General features: G+C 35.5%; 1 protein-coding gene across 1 annotated transcript; it reads left to right on the top strand.

Moving 5' to 3' along the window:
* Nucleotides 1-4,070: 4,070 nt before the first annotated feature.
* On the top strand, nt 4,071-15,270 carry siae (sialic acid acetylesterase). The gene is made up of 10 exons (XM_067389433.1): nt 4,071-4,224; nt 7,547-7,708; nt 7,809-7,969; nt 8,053-8,191; nt 8,378-8,561; nt 10,264-10,400; nt 10,491-10,624; nt 11,687-11,841; nt 11,948-12,131; nt 14,126-15,270. The coding sequence occupies exons 1-10, from the start codon at nt 4,164-4,166 to the stop codon at nt 14,363-14,365; spliced, it is 1,557 nt and encodes a 518-aa protein (XP_067245534.1). The 5' UTR covers nt 4,071-4,163; the 3' UTR covers nt 14,366-15,270.

Here is a 15,270-nt window from a genome sequence, read left to right as displayed (position 1 = left end):
AGTGACTAAGCGATGCATATAATTAAATTCCACCCAATTAATGAGATTTTTGCTGTGAAGGAACACAGTGTCATTGTCAGTCCAATTCCATGCTGGAGCCTAGAGAGTTTGATTTTGTTTGCAGATTCTTTTTTATAGAATTTAGTTTTAATCTGCAGTTTTACACTCTAAAAAAATGCTGGGTTAAGAACAACCCAGCGGTTGGGTTAAATGTTTGCCCAACCTGCTGGGTAGTTTTATTTAACTCAACTATTGTTTAAAAATGACTATATGGATGTCTTAAAATCAATCCAAAATAGGTTGGAAATTAAAAATCAGACACATTACTAGCCGAAGGTGAACATTTATTTCATTTTTTTCAACCAATTTTGTATTTATTTTTTTAGCCAGCAATATAGTAATATAGTAAAAGGCATGTTTTTGCTCACCCCCAAATAGTGGCAAATTTGTGGGGTATTTTAAGATGAAACTTGACCAGACCAGAGACTTATATTACATCATGTGAAAGAGGGCATAATAGTTGCACTTTAACCCAACCTGCTGGGTTTGTCCATATTTAACCCAGCAGAGTTTAATAAGCAATTTATTACATGTTTATTGTTTAATTGTTATTCATTAAACTTATTAATAAATGTTAATTTATTAAACATATTAATGCATGTTAATTTCCAACCAATTTAAATTCATTTTAAGAAACATAAAACTACCCAGCAGGTTGAGCAAACATTTAACCCAACCGCTGGGTTAAAAGCAAACATGAAATGAACTCGCTTGTATAGGGACTATGTCTATATTTCTGCCTGCTATTTCCATACTTGATCCACTTCCAGTTTTCTGAAGATTATCCCTAACAGGATCGGATATCAAACATGAAAATGTGCAGAGCACAACAGGGTGTTATAATAAGGTATTACAGGAAATAAATGATTAATTTTCGAATAATCAAAAGATTTGAAGCAGAGAAGAATTTGTATTTTCTTTTAATGGATTTATTTTTTGCATCAGACAAAAATTGACTGTCTCTGGACCAGCAGATTTATTAACGATGCTAATAAGCTGCGTTGAATTTATGCTTGAAATTAGTCTGAAAATATATGGCTTCATAGATACTGGTCAGTTATATGACTATTTGTCAAAGTAATGTATATGTCTTCAGTCTCAAGATAGATCGGGCTGATGTTCAAGAAACTGGCCCTTGTCCAAGTTCACCATTCATGTGCATCTTAAAGCCATCTAATAGAGCAGCATACTTGTGTTAAAATTCAGGCCTTGTGCTCCCTCTGTCGCGTCTTGATTTATAATGCTGTAGGACTCAATTAAAACGCTAATGGCCATTACGATTGCTCGCTTTGCATGTAAATTTTCTTCTCAAATCATTTTCTCCCACCATCAACTTGTTCGGTATCCATTAAAGAGAAAATTGCACAATAAAACACAACAGAGTGGTATGAAAAGTTTACTAGTCAGTGTGAAAAAATTCATAATAAATTCAATTTGATGGGGTTTTACTATACAATTGAAATTTGTAAATCTTAAAAAAAAAGGCTTAATTTTTTGAGTTCATAAATAATTATAATTTTCTTTACAATGTAAGCATCTCAAATTAGTAATATTAGTAATATTGTACTAACTGCATGTCATTATAGGATCAGATTTATACAATCCCTGATCTTTCCCTCTATCCATATTGGCCTGGCACCAAACAAAATAAAAGTACAATTTAAAATTCTAACCCAATTATGTAGATAAATATTTGAAATGTGAGATGTAATTATATCATAACAAATAGGAGAGAATATTTTGTTTTAAAAAAGTGAGGACTGAGGGTACTTTTTTACTTACAAGACTAATGAAGCTTGAGTAAATGTTCTTCTCCTAAGCTAAAACTAGTGTGCAAAACATCTCCATTAACTGAAGTCCTGAGCACAGCATTTTCATTTAATATAAAAGCAACTGCCTTTACAATGTGCTTCAACTTCCTCTAATGACCTTATTATCCAGTAATGATTCATTGACCATTTAAAACCCCTGTTTCTTCATCCCTTCCCGCTGGGTTTTTAACTAGCTGATTGATCAAAATATTTCTGCGCTCTCTCGCTCTTGATTAGTTGTATGCAAAGCTTTTATCTTGAATACCATCCCATCAGCTGTAATGATGCTGCAAAGTTATGCAGTCAATCAGCCTCTGCCAGGATGTAATTAGACCGATGGGATGCCATGTTTACTGAAACGTAAGCTAAGATGATGAAGTGGGTCATTGGTGTCTGCATCTATTGACAGCATGATTATTTAGGCCTAGTCCACACGTACACGGGTATTTTTATGAACGTTTTTCGTATCCACATGAAAACGCAAAAACACGCTATGAAGTGCTGTCAAGAGCAACAGTTGGCAATATAACCCTAACCGTAAAGCCTTGTTGGCCAATCAGAAGCCTGGAAAAAATTGTATTACTGGTTCCGGTGTCACAAGCCAAAATCTCCAGTTTCACCGTCTACACAACAACACTGCAACTGGAGTTTCTAAAAATCTTTACCCTGGCAGGACCGTATACTGCGCTTGCGTGTGGACGAACAGCCAAACCGCAAAATACCCGTATTCGTGTGGACAGGGCCTTAGTGTCGGCAAATGTGAATAATTTGAACAAAATGAGAGGGATCATACAAAATGCATGTTATTTTTTGTTTAGTACTGTCCTGAATAAGATATTTTACATAAAAGATGTTTACATTTAGTTCGCAAGACAAAACAATAGCTGAATTTATAAAAATAACCCCATTCATAAGTATACATATAGACTACCATTGATTCTCAACACTGTGTGTGGTTACCTGGATGATCCACGACTGTTTTTATGTTTTGTGATGGTTGTTCATGAGTCTCTTGTTTGTCCTGAGCAGTTAAACTGAGCTCTGTTCTTCAGAAAAATCCTCCAGCTCCTGCAGATTCATCAGTTTTCAAGCATTTTTGCATATTCGAACCCTTTCCAGCAGTGACTGTATGATTTTGAGATTCATCTTTTCACACTGAGGACAACTGAGGGACTCAAACTCAACTATTAAAAAAGGTTCAAACATTCACTGATGCTCCAGAAGGAAACACGATGCATTAAGAGTCAGGGGTGAAAACTTTTGAACAGGAGGATGATGTCCACATTTTTCTTATTTTATTTAAATATATATATTTTTTTTTCATTTAGTACTGCCCTTTGGAACCAAAAGAAGATACATGCATTTTTCCTGGAAGACAAATTAAATACAATTTACCTTGATATTTAAATTCAAAAGTTTTCACCCCCAACTCTTAATGCATCGTGTTTCCTTCTGGAGCATCAGCGAATGTTTGAACCTTTTTTAATAGTTGAGTTTGATTCCCTCAGTATGAAAACACAGATCTCAAAATCATTCAGTCACTGCTGGAAAGGGTTCAAATATGCAAAAATGCTTGAAAACTGATGAATCTGCAGGAGCTGGAGGATTTTTCTGAAGAACAGAGCTCAGTTTAACTGCTCAGGACAAACAAGAGACTCATGAACAACCATCACAAAACATAAAAACAGTCGTGGATCATCAGGTAACCACACACAGTATTGAGAATCAATGCTTCACATACTTATGAATGGGGTTATTTTAATAAATTCAGCTATTGTTTTGTCTTGTGAACTAAATGTAAAAATCTTTTTATGTAAAATATCTTACTCAGGACAGTACTAAACAAAAACTAACATGCATTTTGTATGATCTCTATTATTTTGTTAAAATTATTCAGTTTCACAGATTCTGTAAGTGGTTCACATTCTTTTGCATGCAACTGTATATATGTACATGCGTGTGTGTAACTCTGACAACAAACACACTGCCAAACAGCATAGTTCAAAACATAATAATAAGTCTTTATGCACCTCTTTCTCATGGTTTCTCAATAGAATTCATAGAAGTTGTTGGACAAAACAATGGACACTTAGAAAATCCAAATATTTGGATGTGCAAATCTGCAACAATATACGGTAAAACTGTCGAGTAACGTTCAAGATAAGCCGGTTTGACACCTTAGTTTGAGAATGGAGCAAATTCTGCTTATTCTGCACAGCGCGCGCAGTGTTTGCTTCCTTCTCAGACTGGCGCTGTTTAGATGGACCTCCTTGTCTTGAATCACTTGTTAAGATGTTGATTCCGATTATTTTCTTATTAGTTTTGAGCCCATTTGCAAGTGTTTTACCTGCAGGTAAGTCACGGCTTTTGGATATACAGCTAGCTAATTACATATGAATTATTGATTTGTTTTAGCGTGCAATGCAATGCGATTTTGACATGCATGTACAAACGGGTATTGAACTCGAACGCATAGATCACTTGTGAGGCAAATTTACATTATGTGAAATCCGGATCAGCTGAAAGCGCAAAATGCATATGCACGTTTTGTTCACGAATCGGCCAGAAAGAGCTGCGTGAGCTTATTATAAGCATTTAGAGTGTAAATGTTTATAATCAGCGTTTTCCAATAATTTGACTGAGGGGCGCAAAGTAATTTACTTTAACAGCAAGACAAGAAGGCTACAAATAAAACTTCCTGGTTTTATAAGTTTCGCGCAGTAAACAGCAATATTTGCTTACATAGGACAATCGTGTTTCCAGCAATCATGTGATATGTCATGCGGGGAAGGTGAAGGACAACGTAATGACGTATTAGCGTCATGACGCTTCTGGTCGAGACTCGGAAGCCTGCATGGCTTCAAGTCTAGAGTCTTCCTCAGCATTAAACTCTATGGGGCGGTTTGTACACAAGTGTTTTCAACATTGATAATAATCATAAATGTTTCTTGAGCATCAAATCATATTAGATTGATTTCTGAAGGGTCATGTGACACTGAAGACGGGAGAAATTATGCTGAAAATTCAGTTTTGATCACAGGAATTAATTACACTTTACTGTATATTGATATAGAAAACATATATATATATATATATATATATATATATATATATATATATATATATATATATATACATGAGTTGATTTTTTGATGCTGTTCACTTTAAACAATTTATTTTTATTTAACACCATTGTTTCTGGTTCAAATGTGATTTTCATGTTAAATTGACTTGAAATGGTTACTAGAACTCACCTGATGTTTTCATTTTGAAATAACATGTTTCAGTATCCCAATCAAACTTTGACTTCCCATCATGCTTTGCACCGGGCTGAGTTGCATTTTATGCATTTTTTTAGAAAGATGAGAATATAGAGAGACGTCTTATTGTTTAATGTTCTATTATGTAAAAGTTTTTGATATGATAGTGTTTTTTGGAGATTACCATTGTGGTGAAGTGTAGAGCTTGTGCTTGTGTTGAGGACATGCTAACAAGAATTGGCTTTTTTATATAATTAAGCAACCACTATGATAGTGCTTTAGATCAAACCAGTATCATTTCTAGACTGCTAAAACTTGATTATCACGTGTAAATAGTTATGTTTAGTTTTTTTGCTATGTAAAAACAAAACAAAAGCATAGGATTATTATATAGGCATATATATATATAATTCATCTTTTTAAATAGAATTCATTACAAAAATTTCCCTGCATTTCTTTCTTTCTTTTTTTTTTTTTGCTTGCTCTAAAAGAACTGTCTCTTGTTTAGTAAAGGTTTATTTTTATTTTTTGAGATTGAGATTGAGTCTTTTTCTGTGGCTAAGGCCTATCCTGGCTTAATTTAAACCCTGTCCGGGAAACCGCCCCTATATGAGACAGTCTAGTAATGCTGTCCTAAATTGAGGTGGAGTAAACAAAACAAGAATATTGTGAAAAATAAACCCAAATAACTACATCTAAACTGATTAAAATACAGTATGTAAATTACTTGCGTCATTATAATTCACTACAGATTTGTTTTACTGCTCACTGATATAGATACTGATATACAGGGAGTGCAGAATTATTAGGCAAGTTGATTTTCTGATCATATTTTTTTTCCAAGCACATTTTACCAATTCCAATCCACATCAATCTTAATAACTACTATTAATATTGTTTTATTCTAGATTAAATATATATTCTCTACTATAGATAAATGTTACAGCAATGTTTCATTTTGACATGCCGCTTCTAACATCAAAACTTGGCAACCCGTGTATCATAATTTCGAGTTTCCCATTTGTAAATACAATTTTGCTCTGTCATTCATGTGCTCAAAACTCTTAATCATGATATTTCCAACTCCACTTGAAGGACACATAGGCTGGTGTCCGACACAAGAATACACTGAATAACTACAAGAATAAAAAAACAAAACAAATTTACACAGTAAAATATCGTTTTCCATTGAAACAGTATAATATACCATAAAACAATGGGTAATATTTGTCATTTTAAGAAAAGAGGCCTATAGGCTACTTTCTTGAAAACGACAAATATTATTACCCAGAATGCATTGTTTTTATGGTATATTACTGTTTCAATGGAAAACGATATTTTACTGTTTTTTTTTTTTTTTTTTTTCAGTTATCTTGTATATGTGCAGTCATGGCACAAGAATACTATTAAAACTATTTGTGCAACAATTTTATTAAAAAATTTCATATTAATGCAATACAGCAAATGAAATGGGCAGTTTAGTGACTAATTTACAACAAAATAAAACACCTTCATTTCTCAAAACGTTTTTTATTTTATTTATTTTTATGTCTTGCATTTCATAATGAAATCGGATAAAGGATTAGTCCACTTTCAAATAAAATTTTCCTGATAATTTACTAACCCCCATATCATCCAAGATGTCCATGTCTTTCTTTCTTCAGTCAAAAAGAAATTAAGGTTTTTGATTTAAAAAAAGGGAAGGCGTAGGACATATGGCGTAAGCATTTTGAAGAATGCGGAAAACGGAAGCACCTGCAAGGCGATAATTTGTGTTTATAAAGCATATACAGTTGTATTTTTTTTTTTAAATGACTGATCGTTTCGCTAGATAAGACTCTTATTCCTCGTCTGGTATCGTTTAAAGCTCTTTGAAGCTGCACTGAAACTAATTTTGACCTTCAACTGTCTGGAGTCCAGTGAAGTCCACTATAAGGAGAATCATCCTGGATTTTTTTTTTAATCAAAAACCTTAATTTCTTTTCAACTGAAGAAAGAAAGACATGGACATCTTGGATGACTTGGGGGTGAGTAAATTATCAGGACAATTTTATTTAAAAGTGGACTAATTCTATAAGCTCAGTGCAGACTCATTTTCTGCCAATTCTTTTTCATGAATTTGAATGTGTGCAAAAGATTGTGGTTAATTGGGGGACATGAACGATACACTTGATGCATCCTTCAAAATATGCTGAACTAAGTATGCAAAACAAAGGCCACCTTTCAAGGATCCTTCAAACTGATACGGCCTTCGATGGAGTTTCACGGCATGGCAGTCAAGGTCTACAGCCAGAAACACCCAAAGTCTTTTAAATGAACTGTTTGAAGAACTGATTCATGTAGTTGGACTTCTTCATCATTACACTGCAATCTTACCATAATTGAAAGCTTAAGTTTCTTTCTTTGTATTACCAGCGGAAGTGTTTCGGTTCTCTTCTTATTATGGGGATCACATGGTTCTGCAGAAAGCCCCAGCCAAAGCAGTCGTGTGGGGATTTGGACAGACAGGAGCCGAGGTTGTGGTGTCATTGTCTGAACCACACAAAGGGTCAGCAAGCTCTGCTCTTGTTGTCAATGGTAAGAATCAGTTACATCAGTTACAAACCTGTATGACTGACTTTCTTCTGCAAAAGAATTCAAAACAGTGACAGTGTATTCCGGCTTTAATGTCTCACAGGTATTTGGCGCACGACTCTCAATCCTGTGGAGGCTGGTGGTCCCTACAATTTAACCGCATCTCAGAATACAACTAAAAGCTCAATCACGCTCACAGATGTGCTCTTTGGAGACATCTGGATATGTAGTGGACAAAGTAACATGGCATTCACTGTTAGTCAAGTGAGTAAATTTCTCTTAACTCTTAAAGTTGACATCTTTCAGATGTGTAGTTAACCTAAAATATGTCTCATATTCTTTAAAAGTTGATTAATGCAACAGAGGAGGTGGCCATGGCGTCTAAGTTCCCTAACGTGAGGATCTTCCAGGCTGCCTTGGAGCAGAGCAGTAAGGAACTAATCGATCTGGCTGGAGTGGAAGTTCCTTGGTCTCGACCAACAGAGAGTATGGAATACTTTCTCAGAAACAGCTAAAATGGGATATTTGTTGCATTCTTGTTTTATCTTGAGAATGATGTCCAACCTGTTTTTGTTTTCTAGATGAAAATTAAAACTTGTTAGCAAAATGTATGCATAACATACATAGAGATAAGCAGCTGATCTTGTTATCTTTTTGTGTTTGTCATTCAAGAATTGCTTGGTGGAAAGCCATTCAGCCATTTCTCTGCAGTTTGCTGGCTCTTTGGTCACTATCTCTATGACACACTGAATTATCCCATCGGAATAGTAGAGACGTGTTGGGGAGGCACACCTGTTGAAGCCTGGTCATCCCCAAGGGCTCTTCACAAGTGTGGATTGAAGAGTTCAGAGAGCAGGTATAACACTATAACACATTATTTACCCTGTTTTTAGGATGTCTAATAAAATTAATTTTGAATATTTCTTTGTTTTTTGTTTGTTTGTTTTTTGGGGTTGGAAAGAAGTTAATACTTTTATTCCGCAAGGATGCATTAAATTGATCAAAAGTGAGAGTAAATATGTATAATATTATAAACATTATTATACACATTACAACAATTTTAAATAGAACTTTCTATTCATCATTATATTCTAGATATACAGTATATATACTGTAACAAAGATTGAGATGTGCACATCCACTTGTATTCAATATGTAAATTTACACCACATACATTAAATTAAAACTTTTCTTGCATATGAAACCAATACACAGTGCATTTCCAAGAACCTGGCAAATGTTTTAAACTACATTTTTAAAAGATTGTTCTTTTCTTTATCATGAACACTCTTGTACAGTGCATCATTGACCTACATAAGTAAATGTGTTTGAATGAATAGTTTGTAAAATACAGTACAATATAGATGACTTGGATTGCTTCTTATTTAAAGGGTTAGTTCACCCAAAAATGAAAATTATGTCATTAATGACTCACTCTCATGTCGTTCCAAACCCGTAAGACCTCCGTTCATCTTCAGAACACAGTTTAAGATATTTTAGATTTAGTCCGAGAGCTTTCTGTCCCTCCATTGAAAGTGTATGTACGGTATACTGTCCATGTCCAGAAAGGTGATAAAAACATCATCAAAGTAGTCCATGTGACATCAGCGGGTTAGTTAGAATTTGTTGAAGCATCGAAAATACATTTTGGTCCAAAAATAACAAAAACTACGATTTTATTCAGCATTGTCTTCTCTTCCGGAATCCTTTCCATTGAATTGATCCAATTGATTTGATTCCATTGAATTGATTCCATTGAATCCTTTCATCTGTCGGTGTTGGTAATGCACTTTTATGTCGCCGGGGTTGTTTTTGGCGATTAGGACATCCGCGACATGCACACTTACGCACCATTTTAAAAAATATAGCAATACCAAAATACAAACCATGTAGAATAGCTTGAATACAGCGTGCGTCTCCCTCAGACTGTAAACGAAGCTCTGGCGGACCGGATAACACATCAGCAGCGTCACTGCAGAGTCGTGAACCCGGATTGACAACAGACCCAGAAGAGAAGACAATGCTGAATAAAGTCGTAGTTTTTGTTATTTTTGGACCAAAATGTATTTTCGATGCTTCAAAATGTCGCGGATGTCCTAATCACCAAAAATAACCACGGCGACGTAAAAGTGCATTACCAACGCTGACAGATGAAAGGATTCAATGGAATCAATTCAGTGGAATCAAATCAATTGGATCAATTCAATGGAAAGGATTCCGGAAGAGAAGACAATGCTGAATAAAGTAGTAGTTTTTGTTATTTTTGGACCAAAATGTATTTTTGATGCTTCAAAAACTTCTAACTGACCCACTGATGTCACATGGACTACTTTGATGATGTTTTTATTACCTTTCTGGACATGGACAGTATACCGTACATACATTTTCAATGGAGGGACAGAAAGCTTTCGGAATCTAAAATATCTTAAACTGTGTTCTGAAGATGAACGGAGGTCTTACGGGTTTGGAACGACATGAGAGTGAGTCATTAATGACATAATTTTCATTTTTGGGTGAACTAACCCTTTAACATTCTCAATTTCTCTACCCGAATTCAGTGTTCCCTATAGTCCTCAGCCTGTGGAAAGTAACCTCTTGCTGAACATGTCTGAAAAGTGGGAAAGTTCAGTGCTGTGGAATGCCATGATCCATCCATTACTCAACATGACCATAACAGGAGCCATTTGGTACCAAGGTAGTATTTCTCAGGTGAAGAATTATAGCCCTTATAACAATTATAACATGTGCAAAGACTTGCTATGTTTTACTTTGCTTTTTGTCTCAGGTGAGGCTAATACAAACTACAACAGAGATGAATACAACTGCTCATTCCCTGGCATGATTGACGATTGGAGGATGGCTTTCCATGAAGGCTCGGGTGGCCAAACTGCACTAGACTTCCCATTTGGATTTGTACAGGTGCCCTTAAAAAGAGGGGTTGCCCACGGCAGAGCCAATGGGTGGAGCCTAGACGGTCCAACCACACCCTAAACATAAGCATAACTCCACCCGTTATGTCCATGTCCAAAGACAGGGTGCTGGACATCATTTGGCTCTGCAGTGAACATCACTTTGCTTAAAGGATTAGTTCACTTCAGAATTCAAATTTCCTGATAATTTACTCCCCTCCATGTCATCCAAGATGTTTATGTCTTTCTTTCTTCAGTTGAAAAGAAATAAAGGTTTTTGAGGAAAACATTATAGATTTCTCTCCAAATAATGGACTTCACTGGGGGTCAACGGGTTGAAGGTCCAAATTGCAGTTTCAGTGCAGCTTCAAAGGGCTCTACATGATCCCAGATTAATTTTTTTTTTTAAATAAAAATTTTATATACTTTTTAACCACAAATGCTCATCTTGCACTAGCTCTGTGATGTGCCATGCATTACGTAATCATGTTGGAAAGGTCACGCGTGACGTAGGCAGAAGTACCGATCCTGTGTCTACAAAGCGTACGTGCAAAGACTAAGTCAAACGACCTTTACAAAAAAAAAGGTAAAATAACGATTTTGAAGTTGGACAAGAAAATAAGATGGATTTTTTTTTTTTGCCCCACCGCGGTACTTCCGTGACCTTTCCAACATGATTACGTAATGCGTGGCATAATTTGTGGTTAAAAAGTATATCAATTTTTTTTTTTTTAGAAAACAACTGATTGTTTCGTTAGATGACCCTTATTTCTCGTCTGGGATCATGTAGAGCTCTTTGAAGCCACACTGAAACGGCAGTTTGGACCTTCAACCCATTGATAACTGTTGAAGTCCACTATATGGAAAAAAAATCCTGGAATGTTTTCTTAAAACTTAATTTCTTCTGGACTGAAGAAAGAAAGACATAAAAATCTTGGATGACATGGCGGCGAGTAAATTATGAGGATTTTTAAATAATCCTTTAAATAATAATGTAAGAAAAAACATCTTAATACTTTTGACATCAGTACTTATAACATGAAATTAAATTGCACATCCATTTCATTTCTAGCTGAGCACATTTCACAGAAAAGCTCAGCACGATGGGTTCAGAGAAATACGCTGGCATCAGACTGCAGACTATGGCTTTGCCCCTAATGAGCGCATGAAGAACACCTTTATGGCTGTTGCTATCGACTTACCTGATGATAAGTCCCCCTGGGGCAGGTGAGGAGCAGAAGAAATTGGTAGTTAAAGTGTTACTCCAATAGTTTAATGGAAGTGCTGGACTCTAACATGCTGATTTGTCTGTTTTTTATGGGGGGTTCAATAGTATCCACCCAGAGTATAAACGGGATGTGGCACACAGACTTGTGCTGGGGGCAAGAGCTGTCGCCTATGGGGAGAACGTGTCTTTCCAAGGACCTTTCCCTTCTCAGATCGTTCTCAACGAGTTTTTCATTTGCATTGTGTTTAATCAGGATATTAATGTCACCCTTGATGATGATTTTTTTGAGGTAAGATAACATTCTAAAACATTCAAGTACCACCAGTTGGCCACCGGGGGGTGCCTTCGCATTTTTCATGTCTGTAAAGAATTGTGTATCGCGCGATTTTTCACACACACCCACGACCTTCGTACCACCAGTGGTGTAGTCCTAAAAAAAATAAGTGGTCTACTATTACCCAGACACCCCAACCAAAATAAAAAAAAAAAACCCAATGTGTTTTATGTTGTTGTTCACTAGTAACATGTTTCATTAAAATCAAATAAATACACTGCATTCTAAAATTGGTTGAAAATTTATATACCTGAAATTAAAGTTTCATTTTATTCAAAAGAGTGTTAAAAAAAGCCAATTATTTGAAATCTAATTTAGTAACATTATAAAAATGTGGTCATAAACAAACAAAAACAGTAGTCAGGCTGAATGAAAATTTAAACCACTCTCTGTCAGTAGGTGGCGCTTATGGAACAGCAGAAATAGAGCTGTTTCCCCGGTAACCTCTGTAAACTCAGTTTTATATTATTTAGGCCTACGCACATGTAAGCTTATCAGTTTGACAGAATTTTCTACTTCATTGTGTTATAAGAAGTCAAAGCATTTGTTATGAAAAATAGCAACCTACACATAGCCTATAGAAACAACAGAAGATGTCATGTGTAATATAAATCTAGTGAATTCCCTTAATAGGTTATAAATTCTACAAGTTAGCCAAAATCATAATTACTACAATAAAACTATATAAATTCTAGTAAGGGTGGGTCATGAATAGTTTAAAAAGCTCCCTAATAATTGTTGGCGTAAGATAATTTCCTTTTTTCAGACTTTTGTTCATTTTGTCCATCAGTCTACGTCACGTTTGACTTTCTCTATAGCGTTTTAAAGTGTTTAACTCTCAATAGAATTCAAATAGATCGCACATTTTATCATCAGTGTCGGGATGGCTCGTGGAAATCGTATCACACTTTTGGAGCAAGATAAGATTCAGAGTAGCCTATGTTTATGATTCGCGCACTACTAACACATTAAATAAACATTCATTTGCACTGGTCTTTTCAGTTTGTACGGGAACTTAGCGCTTATAAACGCATGATGTAGGCTATATAGGTCTATAATTAATTAATAGTCTTATACTCACCACGGAGATCTCTCACTGCAGCGCGAACACTCACTGTGAAGCCTGCTTTTTTAGCCGACGATGAGCGGGAAAAGGTAGAATGACATAAGTGCGCATGCACCAATTACAACAAAGAATTGCGAGTTTACACAACAGCATTTGACAAATAGTTAAAGGAGAAGCTAACAGGACAATATTTTATGGACTTTCGAAGCAAAAAACAAGTAGGTATATGCAAATACTGATCCTTAGAAGTCGTAATACGCAAACAGCCCTGAGCAAAAAGTAAGCATACAGCGTATGCGTGCGTATCGCCCCGACTACACCACTGTGTACCACATGGTAGAACTCCTCATTCTGAGCAACTTTGCCTCAATGGACTGCCGCAGTCCATCAAATCATTTATTAAATAGTGGAGATTATTTCAAAAAACAACTTTGGTGAACTAGTCCTAAGTTTTGAGCTCCACCTCGATAACTGTTAAAAAGCTTTAAAAACTATATATTTTCTATGGTAAATTGCCTGTATTTGCTGTAAATGGTCTTTTCAATCTATTATCAAATGTGCGTAAAGGCTTTAAAGTGCTTGAACCCCGATAATTGCTGCACGCAGCTATATTTATTATTATAATGTATATTTGTATTGTATTGTAATGTATAATGTATTGTATATGTGCTTTGAGACATGTCGCCATCTCTAGTGAAGCTTTGCAGACTCTGCTCTTGTATTTTGAAGGAGGCGTGGCTTCAGAAAGAAAGCGTGTGCTTTCAAAGCCATCTTGCTATTGCTAGCCTCTCCAAAATTGCCTACCCTACCTTTTAAGGTGAGAATGCTACTGTTGAACTGACCTTGACTGTGTATGTTTTTTTGTTTTTTTTTTCTACTGTAGATCTGCTGCTCTGAGGAGAAAATGTGTGGATCAGATAATAATTGGTTGCCTTCTTCCATTATAAAACATGGCTTGGATTATGTCTTTATATCTATACCACCACCGTGTTCAGATGCTTCTGTTAAAGCGGTCCGTTATCTCTGGACAGACTGGCCCTGTAAATTTAAAGCCTGCCCCATCTACAGCTCTGATGGACTCTTACCTGCACCACCGTTCATCCTGGCCATAACAAAACAGTGACCAATGATGGTTATGTTTAAAAAATGTCTCTTCATATCATGTAGCTGTGAATTATAAATATATAAATGAGTAAAATGTTTACTGAGAGACAGATTTTAATGCACTTAATCTTTGAGTAACATAAGCTGCAAATGTCTGTAATTTAAAGTTGACTGGAGAGCAATTTTACACAATTTCCACCCATTTCAGTCAGTTTGCACTTTAGATGTGTCCTTTTTTGACAGGTCACACTTTTTATGTGGTATAATTTAAAACATTTTGTGTTGACAGGCCACAAATTTTAGTTTTAGATTGATTTTTGTCCTGTGACAGCATGATTTTAAAGTTTGTTCAGTGGAGAATTCATATTATGATATTATTTTCATCTAGGTTGAATGACAGAAGTATTTTCTGTTTGGGGCCTTGAGAAAAAGCTTTCCTGCAGCTTTCCTTTCAAACCTATTTTTGTATTTTCACTTTCAGGATTGGGTTTAGAAAATGTAAGCAATAAAAAGTGAAGAACTAATATTTACCAGAGCCACTTTTGCTGAGGCCTATCTGGAATATAAAATCAATGTAAAGTGGAGCGTTATCTGGCACTAAATAGAAAGTATGATTTGCATTTTCTCTGAGATGCAAAACAGAGAGAGGTGTTACACTTTATTTTGATGGTCCACTTTAGACATACATTCTATTAACTAAGTAACTTTGCAACTATACGTCAAAATAAAGTGTTACCAAGAAAGATACCAAATACAGGCTCAGTGACCGCAGACATGGATACACAGACAAACATGAATTTAAGAGGAGGAAGTCTGGGTGATTTGAGACTTGAGAGGTAAAACAGGCTTTTTCTCCTTCACGGTAACAAGCGTAGAGTTTAAAGAGAATACATTTAAACATGCTTTGTGTCTCTGATTAATCCA

This window comes from Chanodichthys erythropterus, chromosome 7 (assembly GCF_024489055.1).
Source record: "Chanodichthys erythropterus isolate Z2021 chromosome 7, ASM2448905v1, whole genome shotgun sequence".
In the NCBI taxonomy this organism is placed as follows: Eukaryota; Metazoa; Chordata; class Actinopteri; order Cypriniformes; family Xenocyprididae; genus Chanodichthys; species Chanodichthys erythropterus.
The sequence above is the reverse complement of the archived record's forward strand: the minus strand, read 5'-3'. Positions and strand labels throughout refer to the sequence as shown.

Bases quoted from the DNA above. Each gene is read 5' to 3' on its own strand.
- siae (XM_067389433.1), top strand. From the start codon at position 4,164: ATGTTGATTCCGATTATTTTCTTATTAGTTTTGAGCCCATTTGCAAGT. The intron at 10,401-10,490 runs GTAGTATTTCTC...TTTTTGTCTCAG, and splicing joins AGGAGCCATTTGGTACCAAG to GTGAGGCTAATACAAACTAC. The intron at 10,625-11,686 runs GTGCCCTTAAAA...TTTCATTTCTAG, and splicing joins TCCCATTTGGATTTGTACAG to CTGAGCACATTTCACAGAAA.